Source organism: Thermobia domestica, chromosome 6 (genome assembly GCF_964235325.1).
Source record: "Thermobia domestica chromosome 6, izTheDome1.hap1.1, whole genome shotgun sequence".
In the NCBI taxonomy this organism is placed as follows: domain Eukaryota; kingdom Metazoa; phylum Arthropoda; class Insecta; order Zygentoma; family Lepismatidae; genus Thermobia; species Thermobia domestica.
In genome coordinates, this window is record NC_137459.1 from 162,845,326 (window position 1) to 162,870,408 (window position 25,083).

Genomic DNA, 25,083 nt, shown 5'->3' on the forward strand with positions numbered 1-25,083 from the left:
CAATTTGTTTTGCATATGCCCACATTCATTTCCAGTTACATCTAAAGAAACTACAATTCTATGTCTGAGCCTTATAGTAGTGTGTGTGATTGAATTCTGATATATGAAAGGTCCATAAATATGCAAATTACCGGTATAGATAGTTAGAATTAATACAATACACATTGGGCCGCGGAGAACTTTGTATTTGAATCAATTTTGCACGGATCACGAGGGAACACTTCGCGAATGTATATTGGTAGCACATAGGTGATGTTCGAGATGGAACCCGGGACCTGAGACCCAGATATGAGGTTCCAAAAGTTTGTGCTCGGTCTCTCCTATTTACCTATTAAACATGGAGTACTTGCACTACGGTGGTGTCGTTTCAAAGGTCGGGGTCGATTGAGGACAGCGATATTATCAGAAATCAGGCCCTTGCCTCGAAGCCCCAGAAGTGGGCTGCCGAAATTTGGGGCTCAGATCCATTCTATTTCTCTTTTAAGCATGGAGTTGCTGTATGATGATGGTGGCGTTGGAAAGCTCCGGGTCCCCTCAGCGCAGTGGTGACGTCAGAAATCTGACGCCGGAAATGATACCCCAGAAAAGGGATCCCGATGTTTGGGCACGGAACTCTTCTATACGCCTATTAAACATGAGTTCTTGTACGAAATTGGTGGCGTTGGAAAGGTTCTCGTTGTCTGAGCACAGCGGTGATGTCTGAAATCACACCCTGGATTCGAAGCCCCGGAAATGGGATCCCGAAAAATTTGGGTTCGTTTTTTTTATATTCGGCTAATAAACAAGGCGTTTTTCGACGCAGGTGGTGGCGTTGGAAATGTCTTGGTCCCTTGAGCACTACGGTGATGTCAAAAACCAGATCCTGGCCCAGAAGTTTTGGGTTGTGATGTAAACTTTTGCTGTGGCTCAATCTCAATACTTGATTACGCGAGAGAAAGCCATCAATTCAGCTATAAATACGGTTTTAACTTGCACAATCAGGTATTGAGGTTGAGTCACAGAAAAGGTTTGCGACAAAAAAAAAAAAAAAAAAAAATGGGAGCCCGGGCTCGATTTCTGACATCAACGCTGCGCTCAAGAGACAAAGACCTTTCCGATGCCATCGCCCTCGTCCAACAACACGTTTAACGGACAAATGAAATGGACTCGAATCCACTTCGGGACCTCATTTCTGGAGCTTTGAGACCAGGGACTCGATTTCTGAATTACTCTGTGTTCAAACGACTACAACCTTTCAAATGTCACCACTCGTGTTCAATTCCATGTTTTGTTTTTGCTCTATCATCAATATAGAAACCTGAAATGATAGTAATTTGTGTCACAATTAGGGATGAGCACGAGACAAGATTTGCGGCTGTCTCGTATCGAAAATGTGCTGTAAAAGTGATGTCTCGACTCGGAAAATGTATATTTCTCTATTGGAAGAGCCGTGTCTCAACTCGAATTTTGTCAGGAAAATCCTGTCTCGACGCGTCTCGTGCGCATCCCTACTTACGATTGTAATAGAGGAACAACGTTGGAGATGGAAACTCCATATAGTACATCGAATCTATGAATTTATTTTGCTTTCTATTTTCAACCTTTTCCGCTGTGTACTGGTTGGCGCATAAAATCTTTCCTTCGAGTTCGATCCCGAGTGGAAAAAGCATGAAGGCATTACGAAGATTCCGATTCCATCTTAAAACTGTAGGTTCACGTCACGTAAAGCCTTGGTGCTGAAATGGGATGCCAAGCCTTAACCAACTAAAGAAAAGCATATATTACACCTTTTTCGGGGCCGCGGTGGCTTAGTGGTAGCAGCATTTACCTTCGGTGCGTGCGGTCCCTGGTTTGATCTTAGTTCGTGCCAAGTGGGTTTTGTGGTGGACAAACACCGTTTGCGTGGGTTTTATCGGGGTTCTTCCGTTCCCTCCCACTTTATTCATTCCACCATTGCATTCATTTATCATCACCACTGTGGGACGTAAAACTGAAAGATCCCATTTCAATTTACAGTTTTCTTTCTTTTTCTCTTTTTCTACTATAACGATTGGTATTGAAACTGAAAGTCATTGATTTTTACCACTTCTTGTTTGAGTAGAGGGATGAAGATAAAAATGTAACTTATTCTTGAGATGCTAAAGCTATATATATAAGGCATTCCGGTTTTACAGTACGGAAATCAATGTTGAAACCGGAAATGAAAGAAGATTTCTACTACTTAGGGAGGGGACTGAGACCAAGATCCAGACAAACGTTTGTAAATCGAGACCGAGATTCCACACACCGAGACGAGATCAAGACAGGCACTTGTAATGTGAGAGGAGACCGAGGCGAAAGAAAATTCAGTTTCGAAAGTCTTGATCTCATCTCGAATATTTTCAAAATCTTTCTGAATTTATTTTTACTAAAAATTCTTTGTATTGTTAAGTTATATGTACAATAATAAGGAATGACTATTGTTGGATAAACGCCACCGTCGGTATATGTCATGGTTGTTTTGTTTAAAACAAAATATTTAAAACAAATGATTAAAACTTGTTTTAAACATTGATTTCCTTTTTCAAAAAATAAATATAAGTTTTAAACATTTTGTGTTCGACACATGTATTTTTTAAGGCTTGTTTCAAACATGTTTTTATTTTTATTTAATTTTTGTAAAAAAGTCTGCCAGAGAAAGAAAATTGCCAAAAAGTACTGCCCACTCAGAAGGCTGTTTTTTCCCCCGTGTGAATGTTTTGATTTCTCGTGGCTACAGCAGGTCAACGCGGTGATCTACAATTTATTTTGTCTCTTGTTTCCCCTTGTTTTTAGCGTTTATTGTATTGTTTAAAGTATAGTAGTCGAAGGTTGGAAACAAGTTGGAATTACCTTGGAAACAAGGAAGGCACACCCAACAAAATCTGCAAGATGTGTAGTGAGAAGGTCAAGAAGGATACCGGTAAACCTGGAAGAAACCTCCTTGTGGTGCAAGGACTGTGGAGTTGCTGTTCGTGTTTCTAACTCTACCATACTAAAGCTAACTACCTGTAGAAAAGGTGTTAACATTTTCACTCCTGCTGAAAAATATATATATTTGCAAAAATAGAGTATCCGTCTCACACCTATTGCTGTGTAAATAAAAAAAATGTTAAAAAATACAAAAAATATCCACAATATAAACATTAACAGTATATGTTAATATTATTTTTCTATTGTATTTTTTTTTCGATTGTTCAAAAAGCACATATTTCAAACAGCAGTGTAGCAAACTACCCCTACTTACATTACCAAATGATATTTTCGTAATAAAATCTAAAATCCACAAAAAAAGGTTTGCAATGTTTTAGTTTGTCTATCATAATTTAGTAATGTGTTATAAATGTCTTAAAAAGTTCTAAAAAGACCCCATGATACTGGAATAAACAGGGTAAGATTAGCCCAGGATCGAAATAATTTTTATTAGTATCAGTGTTCCGAAATTGCAACTAAAATTTCACCTACCTCCAGGTAACCAATTGAGTAAAAATTATGCACATGTGTGTACAATTCCGATAATAATACAATTATTTGATCCAAATCCCGCAAAGAGTACCATGTTAAATTCAATAGCCATTTGAAAGTCATTTTGCAAACCACTAGTGTTACACAAATGAAATTAGATTTTTTTTTTTTAACAAAGTGCGTTATCAGTAATAGCTTACGGAAATAGAAAGTCAGCATTTTGAATCCGATATGGCCACTCAAAAGCCATTTCTAAAACCGGTGGTGATACAAAAACAAAGTTTGGTATGTTAAGTTGTATTATCAATAGTGGACTATGAAAATATTATGTTTTCTTTGAGAAAATCATCTTGAATCCAATATTTCCAGCAAAAAATCATTTAAAATACTATGTAAAAGCCATATTTTAGTCAAAAGATCTTATTTCTGTTATCAATGTTGCACTAAACGGTATATACAGGATGAATCTGTAATACCGGTTGGAAGTAAAGAATAAAAAGTAAAGAGCAAATGCCGCCTACAATTGCTTGGCATATTAAAAATGTTTCAAACAGCGCATAATTTTGAGTTGGGGTTCTATATCCGAGGGCAAGTCAAAAAGTATCTACACTTTTCATTCTACAGTTTGTTTACATGAATCTAGGGTTATACTATGCACATAATTTTTCTACGTAATATCCCTCCTTATCAATGCACTTGGCCAAACGGTCAGCGAGCTTACGTATTCCTTCCAAATAAAAGGTTTTCGGTTCGTTATGAAGCCACTTTTGCACCGCATTTTGTACGTCTAAATCTGACTTTACGAGTACGAAAACCGAGTTCGTCGTTGATGATTTGATGGGCAGAGCCATTACTGATGTCCAAAGCAGCTGCTACCTCGTCGATAGTGATTCGCCTATTCGCCAAAACCATCTCTCGAGCTTGCTGAATGTTGTCATCTTTAGTGGGAGGTTGATGGCCATCCTGCTCCCTCTTCATGCCTTACACTTGTTCAACCACTTTTAAACTTCTCGAGCCACAAAAATACAGTTTTACGTGATAGTGCACTTCTCCCATATTGCGATGATAGCAGTAGCGGTTCGTGGTCTGTAAAACCAGCAGTTGCAGTATCAAAAGGTACATGTTTACGCGCGACTTCCACTCCACCCCCAACCTTCCTTCTCTTGTGTCTTTGCCTCCAAGCTCTACTGCTATGTTTATTGATTTAAGTACAGGGTGGCCCAAAAGTAGGTATACAGACCCGTACTGAATTTTATATCATTTCTCATTGTTATCAAACAGGTAGACTTAGTTTCTTTATTATTTGTTCTTAACGTCTTTTTTACTTATAACTTAAGCCCAGAACAGTCGAAGCAAATAAATCCATAAACTGGAATGTTACACTTGGTCAATGCAGGGGTGTATACGTACTTTAGGGCCAACCTGTATATTAACAATTACTGAACTAACCTATCTTTTCTGTTTCCTTACGAACAAGGTAAACAATCACTGTCATTGCACATTTATACGTTATGCATATACGACACTTTTAAACAAGAGATAAATATAATGTAGCATGTGTTGTAAGGCACGGAAATATAAACAGCATGAGAGCATTACGGAAACATCGAAGAAAAAGAATATGAATATATATATAAAGCTAAACAAAATTATTTAATTAAATAAATCGTACCTTATTTGAAAAGGAAGTCCTTCCTTCGTTCTTTTCGAGCTGCAAATTTTTCTACTACTTGTTGATTGAAATCTGGAATGCTGTTCACCAAGTCTCTCTCAATAGATAACATTGCCAGGGCAGATAGTCTCTCTTGTGTCATGGTATTCCGTAGAAAAGTCTTTATTCTCTTTAAGGTAGAGAAGCATCTCTCTGCCTCCGATGAAGTCATTGGAATGACGAGCAAAACCTTCAGAAGTTTGGTTATTTCAGAAAAGGTTCTCTCAATGTTATTGTGCTGGAAAAATTCTAATAAACTAACTGGTCCAGATATTGATGAAAACTCGGCAGTGTTATATATTATGAAAAGTTCGAAATGATGCTGCTTTGCGTTGAAAAATGGATAGAAGTCGCAAACGTTTTGAACAATTTCTTCTGGAAATTCCTTCCTGTATTCTCCAAACTTTTCATTACAGAACAAAGTGCCCGCCACAAGATGGCCAGTAAAACTAAATCTTTGTTTAACGTTACTAGTAATCGCATCACACACTTCCTTCGCTTCCATGTTTAGTTGGGTGTTATCAGTTTTTCTTCTTTTCGATGTCTCCGACGAAACTAAAGGCTCAATATCTATTTCTTCGTTTCTTATTTTTTCAACACTTTCTACAAAAACTGAAACATACTTTTGAGCACCTACCACATCAATGTCCTTTCTTTGGAACTGTTCATACAATATGTCAACATGAGGTAAAATTTTGTGGAATAGAGTTAGCCAAAACACAAAGCTGCGTCTAGTAAGCGTGTCAATGTGCGCTCTTGCCTTCTCGATTGTGCTCGAATTTTTAATATCTTCATTATTTAGAATATGTTTCAAACATTGAATTATTTCTTGTCTGTACAGATAAATTGTATTAACGCCGCGTGATTGGAAATTCCATCTCGTAGGAACAGACCGGGGAAGCCTTTTCTTTACGATATCATCAAGTAATTTTGTACGCTGTGGACTTGTTGAGAAGAAGGAACAAACTCCCTGCAAAGTGGCAAAAAAATATTCTAACATTTCTTACCACTGAAGCAGCATTGAGCATAATTAGATTCAGCTGGTGGGCATAACAATCAACGTACTCGGTGTTTGGAAACTGTTGTTTAATAATTGCTTGTACTCCTCCAGACGTTCCGGACATTACTGACGCGCCATCGTACGTCTGCGCTATTAATTTCTGTGGGGTCTCCTCTAACCTATGTTTTTCAAGTTCTTTTAACAGGCATGACGCCAAAGTTTTTGCATCGTGTTTAGGAGGTTCGAGGAAAGTCCAAAATCTTTCAACTGGTTTTCCATTCACTAAATGTCGATAAATGACGGCCATTTGAAAAGTATTAACCACATCACTACTTTCGTCTGCAATCACAGCTAAAAATTCTGATTCTTTTATTTCTTGTGAGATTTTGTTCTGGCAAACTTCTAACATAATATTTAAAAGTTCATTTTGAATCGTTTTAGATGTTCCCTTAAAGGCAGTAGCTTTCTCCAAATGAGTTTTCATGGCTGTGTCAAGTTCTGCACTGTAATCAATGGGGCCACGGAAAACACCTGAGTTTTAAGATCCTTCTGTCTCGTCATGACCCCGCAACGCTAATTCAAATGCACCACAAAAACGTACACAATTAATTATAATATTTAGAATATAACGATTATGTCTCACTCTTTCGTTATGCAAAGCTATATTTCGCCTATACTCACTGTCTAACTGCTGAGCTATATTGGCAGTACCAAATAAAGCTAACTGTAATACATTTTTTATATGGATATTTGTAGCTTTGTGTCCCTTAATTCGTTCACTCAAATGATTAATATCTTTTATGCCTATTTCAGTCCAAGCACGTTCACCCCCAAAAAGTAAACAAGGAAAACAAAATAAAGCATTTTTTTCCTCACAACCACAAAGCCAGTCTGTGTTGTTATAATACTCGATTTTAAAGGAGCGCTGAAACTGTCTCTTACCTGTTTTGACTGTTTGATTGATTGTTAAAATTTTTGTTGGACGCCCTAACCTTTTTATTTCAGTCTTCTCCTCCATCGGCCTACGAGAAAACGGGGTCCTGAGAAGACTGCAAACTGAATTCATTTTGAGTTTTCTGTTACTAGCGTTATATTTTAATATTAAAAATATCACTCACAGGCTAAGAACAAAAACACACCATCACATTCTTCAAACACACACTTACAATAAAACAGCACAATAGGATTTTCAATTGTAACAATATTATGAACAAAACCTCGGACACACTCTGCGTATCACTCCCTCTATTATTATTATTATTATTATTATTATTATTATTATTATTATTATTATTATTATTATTATTATTATTATTATTATTATTATTATTATCGCGAGTTTGTGGTTTGTTCTTCCAAACTGCCTCGACCCACACAACACCCACGCCTTCATCGCTGGTGAGTGAAGGAATTCATAACTATTACAGAAGCTGAGTGGCAGTTGCCAAGGTCTCCGCAACTGGATGGAGACCATACAACAGGATAGGAGCGATGCAAGAATAAATGTGCTTTCCAATGTTAAGAAATAGGCGCTCTCTGCCGTATGCTCAATGCTATTGGATCCAGTGGCAACGCTATTTGCCACTGGAAGTGTATTTCTCTCTCTTTCTTTCAGTTTTTTGACATGATTTTTTAAGAGATACATCAATACTGTTTTGTGCTAAAGAGCAAAGGATTATTTTTACGAAAACAATATTTTAAAATTAAAAAAAATCTTTGGAGGTAAAAATCATATACAGTTGCACAACCGTGCAACATATAGTACCAGCCGCCACTGGATGATAGTCTGCGAGGTATGTCTGACCCTTTGACACTCTCCAACCAGAGGAATCGGATCACCGCTCGTTGTTCCTCTTTGGTGCAAACTTCTAATGGAGCAGTCATGATGTATCTGCAACAGAAGGAAGAAAAATGGAGGAATTAAGATCACACTTTCACAGCATTACCACAACACTATAACAAAAAAGTATGTGAGAACAGAAGACAAAGTGCGCAATGTAAGAAAAGTTATGACATAAGTGTAGATAAGTTTTGACTTATCCTTATATATATATATATATATATATATATATATATATATATATATATATATATATATATATATAATGAGCGGCGATTAGGGGGGCCAAGAGGGGGCAGTTGCCCCCCCACTTTTTGAAGTGAGGCCCTAATTTATATAGTTTAATTTGGAAATGTAAACAGGGTGTCCACACAATTTAGAAAAAAATATCTCTGACTTTTCCCTGACTTTCCATGACGAAAATTCCAGATTTCCCTGACCCCTGAATAACTTAAAAATATAGAAAAACGAAAGAATCCCCATCCTCCACACTCCCCATAATAGTTGTCCTTGTTTTCTTCCGCTTCTGTTTATTTCTTTTTTTATTTTTTTTCCCAAAGGAATGTAAATTTAGAAACATGTGCATTAAGCCGATATTGATTAGGCCTACATATTTAAATATTACACAAAATGTAAAGTTACAAACGAAAGTGTCCAGTATACAGAGTACTTAAAGATATGAAAAAAATTACACATTATATGCTTACACATTATAATACCAATTACACAGCATTATAATATTGCCTATAGTAATAAACAGTTCATACATGATTTTACTGATTATTTAAAACAAAACACACACACACATTATGTAATACATACTTTTGCTGGTGCAGTTGTTAAATGCAACCCATTTACAATTTTTCCATCCTTTCTCGCATTGTTTTCTTCTCATTGATCTGAATATCCTTCTTGTTGTCTCCGCAGTTTAATTTTCTTCTTTTCTTCCTCCAGAAGAGATACTATTTTCTTCGTGTTCTCAGCCACTTGTCAAGATATCCTCTTGACACCATGCAATTCTTCTAGGACAGCGTCTACCCTTTTGAGCAAATATGCCAAGATGCAGCTAGATGTGTTTCTCGCAAAAAAAAAAAAAAAAAAAAGTTTCAACAACTATATCAGAGAACACTGACTCCCTCAATATCATCATTGAGAACAACACATTTTGCATCCAGTAACAGTAAGGAAATCAACTCTATTTCATAAATTCAGTAATTAAACAATGGACCTAAATAGATTTTTCCCTGACTTTCCCTAACCAATCTGCCATTTCCCTAACTTCACCTGATACATTTACTATGATTAATATTATCCCTTCTATTTATTTGTTTTGCAAATTTATTAAACAATCTGATCACACAATTTTCCAGACAGAATTTTAAGATGTTCATGAGCAAGAACTCAAATCTCTTCCTACACTTTCGTTGTTATACAGTATAAAGGAGTAGTACCTACCAGTATTGCTCTTATGTATTTACTTAATAAAATAAAAATACGATATACGGTATTTTAACTGAAAAAGATAGTATCTTATTAGTTACACAACCTTTCATCAAACAGTGTTAGAAGCAACCAGGAAATCTAACATTGATATACTTAGGTACAATTGTTCACATCATGTCTTGCCCCCCCACTTTTAACGTCCAACCGCCGCCACTATATATATATATATATATATATATATATATATATATATATACTATTACTAATTTAATTAATTACTAGAAGAATACATCGTCAGGATATTCCAAAAGTTAATTTTGTAAAACGAAGACAGACACACATACAGTTCAAGAATTCTGTAGGGAAATATAGATAATTAAATGTTTCATGCTGTTTTACTTCAACTGCTCTAAAAGTAATGATACCGACTCTTCTTTGAAACTGAGGGCAAAATCTTCAAATTGAAAGACAACAGGACCTGAAATTCTAGAATAGGATACGGAACGATCATGAAAAGATGAAGAGCATCAGATTAAACCAGATAAGTGGTTATAACTATCAAGATATTTAAAAGATTGTAACAAATTGTATATTGATATTTCTCAATGCCCCTTTTTCCTAAATAAAGACACCTAACCAAACTATTTTAAATATAGTCATAGAGAAAACATAAATTATGCAGAATAGAGAAAAGAATATCAAATTTGAACCTTAGAATACTATATTTACTATGCTTAACTTTAGCATTTATGCTCTGATTTTGCTTTTCTTTCGCCAGTAATTAGCCTAGCATTGCTATTTGCGTAAAGGAGATATTTCTCTTTTCTTTAATATGTTAAAAAAAAAGTTGAAATCTTGCAACGTATTTCTGCTTCTTTTAAAATGTGTTAAAATAAAGATTGCATCGTAATTCTGAATTGACTCAATATACCAAATTAGCCACCTCAAGAAAAAAAAAAAAAAAAAGAACTGAATGTAAGTTAGAATAGCTGCTTAATTATCATCCCGGTAATAATCTTATAACTAAAGTAAAAACCTAGTTTTTCTTTTAATTTGAGTAACTCGTTTGCTATTTTGGATCAGTTCAGAGTCACAAGATAATCTTCATTCAAATAAATAAATAAATAAATAAAATAAAATAGACTGAAATAAACGTAAATTCTGACATAGACTTTTGGCACATTAAAGAAAACGAACACGCAGAAAAGAATGCAACGAACTTTATACCAAACAAAAAAAACATAATGAAAGTGTAAATGCTAACGTCAATCATACTGGACACAGTATTCTGACGATTAAATTTGAGCCATGTATTCTGGATAATGGTATATAAAATTAAGAATTTCATTTTCCTCCATTACAAACCCAACGACACGGCGAGGGGTATATTTTCAAAAAGAAAGCATTCCTTTCTCCAGTTTTCTGCTAAATTAATCGTTTCTAAATCCATGGGATGAACTCTGTCGCAGAGCCGGCTTAGAAGGAGCAAGGCCCAATTGGAACATTTTGCAAGACCCCAGGTTTACAACTAACTCGCACCAAGGTCTGTAGAACACACACACACACACTCACAAGCACACACACACACACACACACACACACACACACACACACACACATATATATATATATATATATATATATATATATATATATATATATATATATATATATATATATATATATATATATATATATATACGCGGTGTGGCAATTAAATAACGAGACTCGTGTCATAAATGTGATGTATTGCAAAGAAAGTTACAATTGACTGTTATCCTCTTCAATATACTCCCCTCCCCTATCTATACACCGCTGCATACGTGCCTTCCATTGTTCAAAGCAATGCTGGAGGTTATCAGATATCACCCTGTTCAACAACTCTGCCGTTTTACGTTTCACCTCTTCCACAGGCTGAAAATATGTTCCCTTCAATGCACTTTTCGCTTTTGAGAATAGATAAAAGTCACAGAGAGCCAGATCTGGGGAATAAAAAGGATGGTCGAGCACAGGAAGGCGCTTGTCTGCTAAAAACTGCTTCACAGAAAGGGCATTATAGGCAGGCGCATTGTCTTGGTGGAAGATCCATGCATCGTTCTTCCACAAATCCGGTCTTTTCTTCCTTATTCTTTCCCTCAGCTTGATTAGGACTTCTTTGTAGTAGGTCTGATTCACCGTTTGACCCTGAGGCACCCATTCAGTCATGATGATAGCCTTGATATCGAAAAAAAGAAAAAAAAAAGATGAGCATTGCCTTCACTTTGAACTTGCTCATTCGTGCTTTTTTCATTCTTTGCGATGTGGGAGTCTTCCAGTGCATGGACTGACGCTTAGTCTCGGGGTCATACTGGAAAATCCATGTTTCATCACATGTGATGACACGTGTTAGCAAGTCTGGTTCTCCTTTGAGTCGTTCCATGACGTCACAACAAATGGTCTTTCGAATGTCGTTTTGTTCCTGAGAGAGGTTTTTCACCTGCGTGCAGTTAGCCCCCCCTCACGCTCAATTAAAAATTATTTTTATGTCAATCGTTTGATCATCGTTTGATCAGGTATGATCAACCATTTTTAACGTTTGATCAGCTTTACTAACATATATATAAGCGATATTTAGTAGGGGGGGCTAACTACACGCTAGCCCCCCCTTCACGTCAGATTCGAAATTTTTCGATGTCAATCGTTTGATCATCGTTTGATCAGGTTTGATCAACAATTTTCAACGTTTGATCAACTTTAGTAACAGAGATATAAGGGTTCCAAAATGGGGGGCCAGCCCCCCCTTCACCTCCGATTCGACTTTTTCTTATGTCAATCGTTTGATCATCGTTTGATCAGGTATGATCAACCATTTTTAACGTTTGATCAGCTTTACTAACATAAATATAAGCGATATTTAGTAGGGGGGGCTAACTACACGCTAGCCCCCCCTTCACGTCAGATTCGAAATTTTTCGATGTCAATCGTTTGATCATCGTTTGATCAGGTTTGATCAACAATTTTCAACGTTTGATCAACTTTAGTAACAGAGATATAAGGGTTCCAAAATGGGGGGCCAGCCCCCCCTTCACCTCCGATTCGACTTTTTCTTATGTCAATCGTTTGATCATCGTTTGATCAGGTATGATCAACCATTTTTAACGTTTGATCAGCTTTACTAACATAAATATAAGCGATATTTAGTAGGGGGGGCTAACTACACGCTAGCCCCCCCTTCACGTCAGATTCGAAATTTTTCGATGTCAATCGTTTGATCATCGTTTGATCAGGTTTGATCAACAATTTTCAACGTTTGATCAACTTTAGTAACAGAGATATAAGGGTTCCAAAATGGGGGGCCAGCCCCCCCTTCACCTCCGATTCAACTTTTTCTTATGTCAATCGTTTGATCATCGTTTGATCAGGTATGATCAACCATTTTTAACGTTTGATCAGCTTTACTAACATAAATATAAGCGATATTTAGTAGGGGGGGCTAACTACACGCTAGCCCCCCCTTCACGTCAGATTCGAAATTTTTCGATGTCAATCGTTTGATCATCGTTTGATCAGGTTTGATCAACAATTTTCAACGTTTGATCAACTTTAGTAACAGAGATATAAGGGTTCCAAAATGGGGGGCCAGCCCCCCCTTCACCTCCGATTCGACTTTTTCTTATGTCAATCGTTTGATCATCGTTTGATCAGGTATGATCAACCATTTTTAACGTTTGATCAGCTTTACTAACATAAATATAAGCGATATTTAGTAGGGGGGGCTAACTACACGCTAGCCCCCCCTTCACGTCAGATTCGAAATTTTTCGATGTCAATCGTTTGATCATCGTTTGATCAGGTTTGATCAACAATTTTCAACGTTTGATCAACTTTAGTAACAGAGATATAAGGGTTCCAAAATGGGGGGCCAGCCCCCCCTTCACCTCCGATTCGACTTTTTCTTATGTCAATCGTTTGATCATCGTTTGATCAGGTATGATCAACCATTTTTAACGTTTGATCAAGTATACTAACAGAGATACAAGGGTTACAAAATGGAGGGCTAGCCCCCCTTCGCCTCCGATTAGATCTTTTGTTATGGTAATCGTTTGATCATCGTTTGATCAGGTATGATCAACAATTTTTAACGTTGTACAGCATTACTAACATAAATATAAGCTATTTTTAGTAGGGGGGCTAACTACACGCTAGCCCCCCCCTTCACCTCCGATTGGAAATATTTCGACGCCAATTGTTTGATCATCGTTTGATCAGGTTTGATCAACAATTTTTAACGTTTGATCAAGTATACTAACAGAGATACAAGGGTTACAAAATGGGGGCTAGCCCCCCTTCGCCTCTGATTAGATCTTTTGTTATGGTAATCGTTTGATCATCGTTTGATCAGGTTTAATCAACAATTCTCAACGTGTGATAAACTTTAGTAACATATATAAGGATTATAAAATGGGGTGCCAGCTTCCCTACACCTCCGATTTGATATTTTCTAATGTCAATCTTTTAATCTTCGTTTGATCAGGTATGATCATTAATGTTTAACGTTTGATCAACTTTACTAACAGTAACAGAGCTATAAAAGTGATATAAGTTTGAGAAAGAAACAATGATAAATTGCCACCTACCAGGGGAAACATTCGGTTATCTACCCAGCGACGCAAATCTGTATTCAACATAGGGGGGGGGGGGAGTGACGGACAAGACCGTTAGCAATTTTTTAAAGATGTTTAAAATATTTATGAAGTTAAAAAACTATGCTGTGGAGTATCAGAAAACTAGAATTGTCTTTAGGGATGCGCACGAGACAAGATTTGTGGCTGTCTCGTCTCGAAAATGTTCTGTTAAAGTGATGTCTCGACTCGAAAAACGCTTTTTTTTAATTGGAAGAGGCGTGTCGTTACTCTAATTTTGTCAGGAAATTCCTGTCTCAACTCGTCTCGTGCGCATCCCTAGTTGTCTTCAACATTGGGAGACCTGCAGGGGCAGATTTGAGGCTATTCTGAAAGGACATAAATTTCTTCTCACTTTCCTTTGTGGTAATCGGACACAAATAATCATATTTTCCCCCAAAACACATTTCAAATCGAATTATTGGGGGACAGTACCCCTCAGTTCCAAGATTGGAGGGGACTCATCCCCCCGGAGTTTCGCCAGTGTATCTACCTATGCAGAAAATTAAAGTAAATCGGAATTCTGTATGCTAAGAGGATGGACCAATAAAAATTTGTTCCCTGAAGGAAAATGAGTACAGAAAGTTGTAGAGTATAAATCCTCTTCTTTTCGTTTGAAGTGATTCAAATAGCGCGTTGTTTCACAATAACGAGACAAAGAGAGTCAAGATAGGTATGTAAAACTAACATGAAAAGATTTTTTTTTTTTTTTTAACTCTCTTGGACCATGGAGTAGTGAAGAAACTCCTGAATCAGCAACATCAAATAACAGCTGAAGCATCTTCATGCATCAATTTACGATAAGTATCGTATTGTCATCTTTCGTGTACAGTCGGAAACAATAATAAGTAAAGGTGGAGGTATAAGAAACAATAGGTCCAATCTATACTTAATATTGTTTCTGACTGTACATCTACTCTTCCTTACTTCTTACTTATTTCTGTATAATTTCCTTGTGTGGACTGCTAACAAACTTTAAACGTTTAGGTACTTGTGTGCCCAAGGACGTAGACATTTCGAGACCATAGGCGACAAATATTTCGGCGTTGATTGCCCCCCCTTCGGTGCCTTCACCTAGACGAAATTTACACCTTTCTTAGTATCTGTTAATAATTATGTTTGCAAGTTTCTATAAACATTGGAAATTATATACAAAAATACATGTTATTATCTTTGCTATTTTATTTCAAAATTTAACTTTCATATTGATGTATGTAATTTATATTAGATTGCACTACTGTAATACAAAAGCAATGCCGAAGGCGTTATTCAGAGTTATATATTTTTATGAATTTTGTACTTTTAAAGATTTTACATAAACATTATTCTTCTCGTGCTAAACCGAGTACTTCTACTAATATATATAGGTATATAGTGTATTATAATTTATACACTATGTTAAGTGTGGCAAGTGCAAACCATCATATCTTTCACTTACGAGCCGCCACCGCTATCAATTTTACTTTCTTCTCTACCTAGAACATTGTTGAGCTTGCTTGGAAAGAACTAAAATATATTTAATTGTTATTTATTTGTAACGGTATTCGTCTGACGGCATTTTCTTTGATAAGGACACCAGTGACCGCTATGACGTACAAAGCAGCCGCAGATTCCCGTGTAAGCTATTTTTAAACATTTTTCGAAGGCAAAAGTAAGGTTACTTTTTTGAAGAGATCAGGGGTGTAGACAGCAGTTTTAAGTAGGAGGGGCTCTTCGTTTTTGAAGAGGGGCCAGCTACAATGTATAAAACAAACAAACAAACAAACAAACAAACAAAAAACATGTGTTGCAGTTAGTTTTTTTTGAGACCTGAAAAATCGGAAATTTTTTGTTTCCTTCCGGAAAAGTAAAAACACTGTTATTTAGCTTATTATTATTATTATTATTATTATTATTATTATTATTATTATTATTATTATTATTGCTTTTTCTCCATAAATTATGTTCCAGGTAGTTTTTATTATGTTTCATCAAGAACTACTGAACCGGACCAAACATTATACCTTTGTGTATAACTATTTCAATTTAAGCCCTTGGACACACAACCTATCTATAAAGGTTACCAAGAAAGTTATATCGCTTTTTCACCCACCACCTTCGAACATCGATGTATTACCTCTGGCTAAGACTACCTGGAAGATTAAAGGTAGTCCCCATCAGCATCGATGATCTGCCAATGTTCTGGGAGACCATGGATTCCATCGCGGTAGAACTGCGTGAAGCGAAGAAGATAATCAAGTGAATTTTGTATCTCTACTAGGGATTTGAACTGGCATCCTCTAAGGTGACTGTCCAAGGGATGGAACAGGTGATAATCGTACGGTGCAATGTCCGGGGAGTATAGCCTATGCAATAGTGTTTCCCATTCAAGGCGTAGAATGGTGTCCCGGGTCATCCTTACCACGTGGGGCTTAGTGTTATCCTGTAACAGGAGGACCCGTTTGCGATTCAGAACTGCTGGCTCCACATCTTTGAGTTTTCCTTGGACACGGCTCAACTGCTGACAGTACACAGTTGCCTTGATGCTCTGACCAACTGATAGCAGCTTAAGATGCACGATGCAGCGAGCACTCCACCCAACACACAAGAGAACTTTCTTCTGGTGCAGTGCTGGTTTCGACTGTTTTGGAACTGGTTCATGGATGCTAACCAATGACGGCGGCACCGTGGAGCTTCGTACAGGTCCCACTTATCATCACATGTCAACACCCTGTCCAGAAATGGCTCCTTCCTCAGACAAGACGACAAAGAAACAGGTGTCTGTTCGCGTTGCCTTCTGGCCCGGAGTTTAATCATGTGGGATCCATCGACCCAACTTGTAGTGTTTCCACAGTTGATGGAGGTGCTGCCGAATGATTTCTTCACTCATATTGAATTGTAGTTCCAGTTCCTCACACGTCTGGCACTGTTAGCCTAAATTGCTGCTTGAAGATCTTCATTTTGTACATGTGTTGGTCTTCCGGCATGTGATGCGTCTTCGAGTGTTTCGTCACCGTCCTTAAGCTTGTTAAACTACCACTGCACTATCCGCGTAGTCACGACACCCTCACAAAAGGCCTGGCATATCTTCTACTTCACTGCAGCGACATTTGACCCCAGTTTGAACTCGTACAGCATACACGCCCTTATGATTCTGTGGAGGTCTCATATTCACTCTGTCCTTACGCAAGTTCACGGAATAACTGAACTGTCACAACCAGTTAGTACGTTAGTACGACCCACACCAACAACTGACCTTCGCCTTATTTCCATTCGCTTTCAACTCACGGTGCGAGGGCCAATGGATCACATACCTCCACAAAAAGGGACAGAACATTCTTGGCTACCTGTATACATAAGACTGACCTTTGGAATTGCACTTAATTTCTTTAAGATTTCCTGACAAAAATATGTATTTATTATTCGTCACTAAAAAACATAATTATTTTATTAACAGCTATATATCCTGTTACACATCAAGTAGCATTAAAAAGAGCGAATGAAATCCGAACTGGAAAACTGAAAATAAACTTTATTTTCCACTAAATTTTCCATCTGATAAACAAAATTAAAAAACACTAGTTACATATAAAAAAATATATAATATCGTTACTAATTAGTTTAGTGCCGTTGTTTAATGGTAGTATTTGAAGTACCTTGTTAAAACATTTGACTTCAAACTGTCAAATATGAATCGCAGTAAATTGAAGACTTTGGGGCAAAAACCCGTCAAGTCCAAAAAGTGAGAGTGTAAAGGAGATAGCTTCACAAGGTTTTCTCGCCATCGGATTTTCTTTAAACTTGGCACATACTAGACCGAAAATAAATAGACACTTTTTTGTTTCTTTCGGGAAATAAGTTAAGGAGGCCAAAGGGCCCCTTTCAAAAAGGGCCTCCTTGGTTAAAAGGGCCACATTAAAGAAATGAAACTCTGCCGATGGAAAGATGACTTAAAAATAGGAAATACGTGTTTTGTCGTTTTTGCGAGAATAGAGTTGTAGAGGGCAATGGCCCCCTTCGAAATGATAAAGGACACAACCCTTAGGAAATTGGATTTCCGTGGAATTGCTTGAAACCGTGATACGTTCTAGATGTTATGTTTCTAAGAAAACGTCTCAATAGGCACAACCACAAATGACTGACCGTTTGGCCACTACAGGGCTACTTTTTTGAAAACAGCCGAATATAATCACATTCTGAATTTTGGTAAAGTGACTAAAGCCGTGATGTGTTGTAAATATAGTGATCCAGAGAAAAATCTTAATGGGCATAACCACCAATCATTGATCGTTTGGCCACTCAGGGTCACTTTTTTGAAAGCAGCCGAAGATAGTGATATTGTGGATTTCGATTAAAATGACTGAAACTGTGATATGTTCTAGATGTTGTGATCCTGAGAAAAAGTCTGAACAAGCCAAGAAGCACAACCACCAATAACTGACTGGTTACTACAGGGTCACCTTTTTGGAAAAAGAAGGTAACGGTATTCTGAATTTAGGTGGAATTGCTTGTAACCGTGATATGTTGTAGATATTATGACCCTGAGGAAAAGTCTTCACGGGTACAACTACCACTCACTGACCATTTGGCTGCTACGAGACCACTCTTTTGAAAGCAACCGAAAATAGTGATCTTGTGTATTTCGTTGAAAATGACTGAAACTGTGTTATGTTGTAGATATTGTGATCCTGAGAAAAGGTTTTAATGGACACAACCACTAATTACTGACCGTTTGACCACTACGACAGACACGTAGCCAAAGGGTGGGTCCGGGGGGTCCGGACCCCCCCCCCTTCGGAACCAAAAATGTAAAAAATTAAGGAAGGACGAAATAAAAAGAAACGAGAAAAAAGAAGAATCAGCGTTAAAAATATAAAGTTACAGCAAGCGTTTGGTTACTCTTTCTTATGAGGAGCTTTGTGTAGAGGAAACTGGGGGGACGGTTAAGTTGAAATTGGATATTATTATAACGGAGCATTCCGAATTTCATCTAGCTCCATGGTAATCCTATGGACTACAAATGACGATCGATAAATCGATTCGATCAGGTAGTCTCTCTGGAGAACTTAAGAAGACTGAAAGAATATATATTTTTCAATATTTTTTTATATGCTTTTTCTCGAGGTTCTTCATAGTTCTTTATTAAAATACTTACTAACATATCCTAATATAATAGTCCTAACAAACCAATATGGGTATGTTGCCAGTAAAATAGTTTAGATTGATCGAGCCCCTGATGTGTAACCAGACTATTTCATGTCATGCCCCCCCCCCTCCCACATTACGAAATCCTAGCTAAACGAACCAATATATCTTTGCAGTAAAATAGTTTAGAATGATCGAACCCCTGGTGTGATAACCGCAGTAATTTTTCACGGACCCCCCTAATACGAAATTCTGGCTACGTGCCTGACTACGAGGACACTTTTTTGAAAGCAGCCGAGCCGAAGATAGTGATGTTCTGGATTTCGGTTAAAATGACAGAAACCGTGATATGTTGTAGATATTGTCATCCTGAGAAAAAGTCTCAATGGACACAACCACAAATCACTAATCGTTTGGTCACTACAGGGCTAGGCTACTTTCTTGAAAACAGCTGAGTACAACGATGTTCTGGATTTCAGTAAGATTGAGTAAGACTAAGATATGTTGAAGATCTCATCATGAGAAAAAGTCTTAATGAACACAACTATCGAATTATGACCGTTTGGCCACTACAGGCTCAGTTTTTTTTTTAAACAGCCGAGTATAATGACATTTTTTATTTCAGTGTAAATGAATGAAACTGTGATACGTTGTAAGTCGTGATCCTGAGAAAAAATGTCTAGGACATTCTAGAGTTTTCCTTTGTCTCGCAAAATGAGCATCTGAATGTTATCTACCGGTATGCTTAAATAATATTGGCCGCTACTCTTCCATCCTTGTTTCGGGTTGTGAGATAATTTAGAACTTTTCATGATTTTATACAATTCTACCAGAATTCCAGATATCCTTACCTTCTTCTGTGTTAAAAAATGTGGCCCCGTAGTTGCTGAAAGGTCACTAATTGGTGTTTGTGTCCATTAAGACTTTTTCTCAGGTTCACAATATCTACAACATATCACGATTTCAAGTAATTCCACCAACATCCAGAATACTGTTACCTTCTGTTCGTTTTTTAAGTGGCCCTGTAGTGGCCAAACCGTCATTGTTTGGTGGGTGCGCACGTTGAGACTTTTCTCTGGATCACAATATCTACAACATACAAGGTTTCAAGCAATTCCACCGAAATCCAGAATAACGTTACCTTCTGCTCTTTTCAAAAAAGTGGTCCTGTAGTGGCCAAACGGTCAGTGATTGCTGACTGTGCTTATTGAGACATTTTCTCTGGATCACAACATTTACAACATATCAGAGTTTCAGTCATTTTGATCGAAATCCACAATATCAGGATATTCGGCTGCTTTTAAAAACGTGGCCCTGCAGTGGTCAAACGATCAGTGATTTGTGGTTATATCCGTTAAGACATATTCTCAGGATCACAATATCTACAGCTATCACGGTTTTAGTCATTTTTACCGAAATCCAGAATGTTATCATCTGCTGTTTTTTTTTTTTTTTTTTTTTTTTTTTTTTTTTTAAGTGGCCAAACGGTCAGTGATTTGTGATTGTGTCCATTGAGACTTTTTCTTAGAAACATGATATCTACAACATATCACGGTTTCAAGCAGTTCCACGAAAATCCGATTTCCGTAAGGATTGTGCGGGGTCCTTTGTCATTTCGAATTGGGCATTGGCCCTATAACCCTTTCTCGCAAAAACGACAAAACCGGTATTCCCTACTTTGAAGTCATCTTTGCATGGGCAGAGTTTAGTTTCTTTAAAGTGGCCCTTTTAATCAAGCGGACCCTTTTTTGGAAAGGGGCCCTTTGCCCCCTTCAACCTATTTCCCGAAAGAAACAAAAAAATACGTGTCGATTTATTTTCGGTCTTGTATATATGTGTCAAGTTTGAAGGAAATCTGATGAAGAGAAACGGAAAATTATTATTTATATATAAACATTAAAGCTGTCGTTTGGGGGGGGGGAGGAAGTCATTTGGGGGGCCTGGCCCCGTTGGGAGCCCCTCGTGGCTACACCCCTGGAAGAGATAAAAAAACAATGCAAGCCGTTCTCACTGTCATGGCAACCAAGCAGGGGGCTCCTCACACCCTTTTTTATGCTAGTCACTTTGACCCAGGTGGATGAAACAAAGATCAGCAGTGTGTCAGAAATATAAACATCTAGAACCGGTTTTCTTTTATCTTCATTAAAGTAATAATAATAAATACAAATTTCCACTTGTAGAATGCAATAATTCCGCGTGAGTCGATGAATGCTTTAACATTGTAATTGAATCTGGAACACTATCACAAAATCATTGGTGCATCGTTACTGGTTCTTAGTGCAACAACCCCTAACGTTAGTGGTTCATTAGTGTAGGTGCTACAAGTAAAATATCATTGGGATCATGATGAACTTGCCCACACTTCAAGCACTAATGAAAAAAAAATGTGCCATTCGTTAGTGCATCATTAGTACTTCTAGAAAAAAAATAACAGTTTGTATGGAATTTGATATTTCTGAAATTGTCCGCCCCACACCAAAAATCTTGAATAAATCCCAAAATATGGTAACGCTAACATTAGTGCTCAATGCGTTTAATAGAACTAACGATGCACTTACGATTGCCGTTAACCCATGTAACCTATCTATGTCAGTTAGTATGAAATTTGATATATCTGAAGTCGGACCACCCACCGAAAATCTTGAATATGTTCCACAATAGGGTAATACTAACCTTAGTGCTTAGTGCGTTTTAGTGCACTAATAATGCACTAATGATGTGATAAGTTTGGTGAAAATCTGTCTGTATAAAGACGGGTGGCGAGCAAACTTCATATGAAGAAAGTCCCCACCAAAAATCTTCAAAAACTCGTAAACTCTGATAGCACTAACGTTAGTTCTTAGTGCACTAATGTGCACTAACGATGCACATCCGATGGACGACGTTTGGTGTAATTTGGAAGAGGTGAGGGGCCAACATCAGACACGTAAGTTGATGGTTTGCTTATGGTAGATTGCGTAAGTTTAAGGTCAATTTTCTCGAAATACTGGGAGGCCACAATTTTTAAAAAAAGTTGTGCAAAAGTGTACAAAATTCATACATTATTTTTGTTTACTTAAGTCATCGGTATGAAAATTCCGCACTCCAACTTGATGGTTGAGTTCGAAATTTTAGAGCTAATTTTCTGGAAACACAGGGGTGAACAAAATTATTTGAGTTTAGTTGATTTTGAGTTTAACGTCCTTTCAGCAGCGAGGCTATATGAGGCGGGAATACTGATTAACTGGAATCCGAACCACATGAGCTCCCGCTGGGAATCGAACCCAGATCTCCCACACCAAAGGCGCGTACGCTACCGCTTAGCCACGGAGGAGCTCACAAAATTATTTGAATGCTGTAGAAAATTCTACGGGACAGGTACAATCTTATTTGCTTAGTATATGTCTGATATTGACAATCGGCACTCCAAGTTGATGGTTTGCTTATGGCAGAAACCACAACTTAAATGCCATTTTTTTTCGAAAAACAGGGGTATACACATTTTTTAAAAGGTGTACAAAAGTGTACAAAATTCGTAGATTATTTTTGTCTACTTAAGTCTTCGATATGAACACTCCGTACTCCAACATGATCGTTGAGTTCGAAACTTTGATTGTAATTTTCTCGAAACACAGAAGTGTACAAAATTATTTTAAAGGTGTACAAAATTGTACGAAATTCGCATATTATTTTTAGCTACCTAAATCTCGAATCTGGTGATCCCGCACTTGAACGTCAAGTTGGAGTGCAAAATTTTGATCGCAAATTTCTGGAAACACATGGGTGTACAAATGTTTTTAAAAGATGTACAAAATGTGTACCAAATTATGAACATGTTTAATATGTGATTTGCCGATTCCTGACTCCAAGTTGACGGACCTTTATAAAACGTTTAATAGTGTTTATATATTTAATTCGATTATATACGTCACGCATTTCTTTACTTTTAAAGATTTTGCATAAATATTATTCTTACCACGCGAAGCTCAGCATTTCAGCCAAAGGGTATTTATGTAATTGTTCCCTTTCTATTACACATTCTTGTTTCTTGTTTGAAAAGACACTTAAAATACACTTAAATACACTTAATAGTTGTTTATTTCTAGCAGTGTTAGAAGTCCCTGTAATAAAGTTAATTAAACGTTGGCAATTGTTGTTCAAACCTGAATAAACGTAGATAAAACAACTGATATAAGAAAACACCAAATCGGAGCTGTAAGGGAAGGGGCTGGCGCCCCATTTTTTAAACCCTTCTTTCTCTGTTAGTAAAATTCGTCAGACTTTGAAAATTGTTGATCAAATTTGACCAAATGATGATCAATGGATTGGCATCAAAAAATTTCAATTCAGACATGAAGTGGGGCTAGCATGTAGTTAGCCCCCCCTACTAAATATCGCTTATATTTATGTTAGTAAAGCTGATCAAACGTTAAAAATGGTTGATCATACCTGATCAAACGATGATCAAACGATTGACATAAGAAAAAGTCGAATCGGAGGTGAAGGGGGGGCTGGCCCCCCATTTTGGAACCCTTATATCTCTGTTACTAAAGTTGATCAAACGTTGAAAATTGTTGATCAAACCTGATCAAACGATGATCAAACGATTGACATCAAAAAATTTCGTATCTGACGTGAAGGGGGGGCTAGCGTGTAGTTAGCCCCCCTACTAAATATCGCTTATATTTATGTTAGTAAAGCTGATCAAACGTTAAAAATGGTTGATCATACCTGATCAAACGATGATCAAACGATTGACATAAGAAAAAGTCGAATCGGAGGTGAAGGGGGGGCTGGCCCCCCATTTTGGAACCCTTATATCTCTGTTACTAAAGTTGATCAAACGTTGAAAATTGTTGATCAAACCTGATCAAACGATGATCAAACGATTGACATCGAAAAATTTCGAATCTGACGTGAAGGGGGGGCTAGCGTGTAGTTAGCCCCCCCTACTAAATATCGCTTATATTTATGTTAGTAAAGCTGATCAAACGTTAAAAATGGTTGATCATACCTGATCAAACGATGATCAAACGATTGACATAAGAAAAAGTCGAATCGGAGGTGAAGGGGGGGCTGGCCCCCCATTTTGGAACCCTTATATCTCTGTTACTAAAGTTGATCAAACGTTGAAAATTGTTGATCAAACCTGATCAAACGATGATCAAACGATTGACATCGAAAAATTTCGAATCTGACGTGAAGGGGGGGCTAGCGTGTAGTTAGCCCCCCCTACTAAATATCGCTTATATTTATGTTAGTAAAGCTGATCAAACGTTAAAAATGGTTGATCATACCTGATCAAACGATGATCAAACGATTGACATAAGAAAAAGTCGAATCGGAGGTGAAGGGGGGGCTGGCCCCCCATTTTGGAACCCTTATATCTCTGTTACTAAAGTTGATCAAACGTTGAAAATTGTTGATCAAACCTGATCAAACGATGATCAAACGATTGACATCGAAAAATTTCGAATCTGACGTGAAGGGGGGGCTAGCGTGTAGTTAGCCCCCCCTACTAAATATCGCTTATATTTATGTTAGTAAAGCTGATCAAACGTTAAAAATGGTTGATCATACCTGATCAAACGATGATCAAACGATTGACATAAGAAAAAGTCGAATCGGAGGTGAAGGGGGGGCTGGCCCCCCATTTTGGAACCCTTATATCTCTGTTACTAAAGTTGATCAAACGTTGAAAATTGTTGATCAAACCTGATCAAACGATGATCAAACGATTGACATCGAAAAATTTCGAATCTGACGTGAAGGGGGGGCTAGCGTGTAGTTAGCCCCCCCTACTAAATATCGCTTATATTTATGTTAGTAAAGCTGATCAAACGTTAAAAATGGTTGATCATAC

General features: G+C 37.3%; 2 protein-coding genes across 2 annotated transcripts in view; one reads left to right on the forward strand and one right to left on the reverse strand.

Moving 5' to 3' along the window:
- LOC145687731 (uncharacterized) overlaps positions 1–25,083 on the forward strand; it is a 98,572-nt gene that overhangs the window by 28,528 nt on the left and 44,961 nt on the right. The window lies entirely within an intron of this gene.
- Positions 5,136–6,657, reverse strand: LOC145687355 (uncharacterized). The gene is made up of 2 exons (XM_081760812.1): positions 6,181–6,657; positions 5,136–5,834 (listed from the first exon to the last, which is right to left on the reverse strand). Exons 1-2 carry the CDS (start codon positions 6,655–6,657, stop codon positions 5,136–5,138), a joined length of 1,176 nt encoding a protein of 391 aa, XP_081616938.1.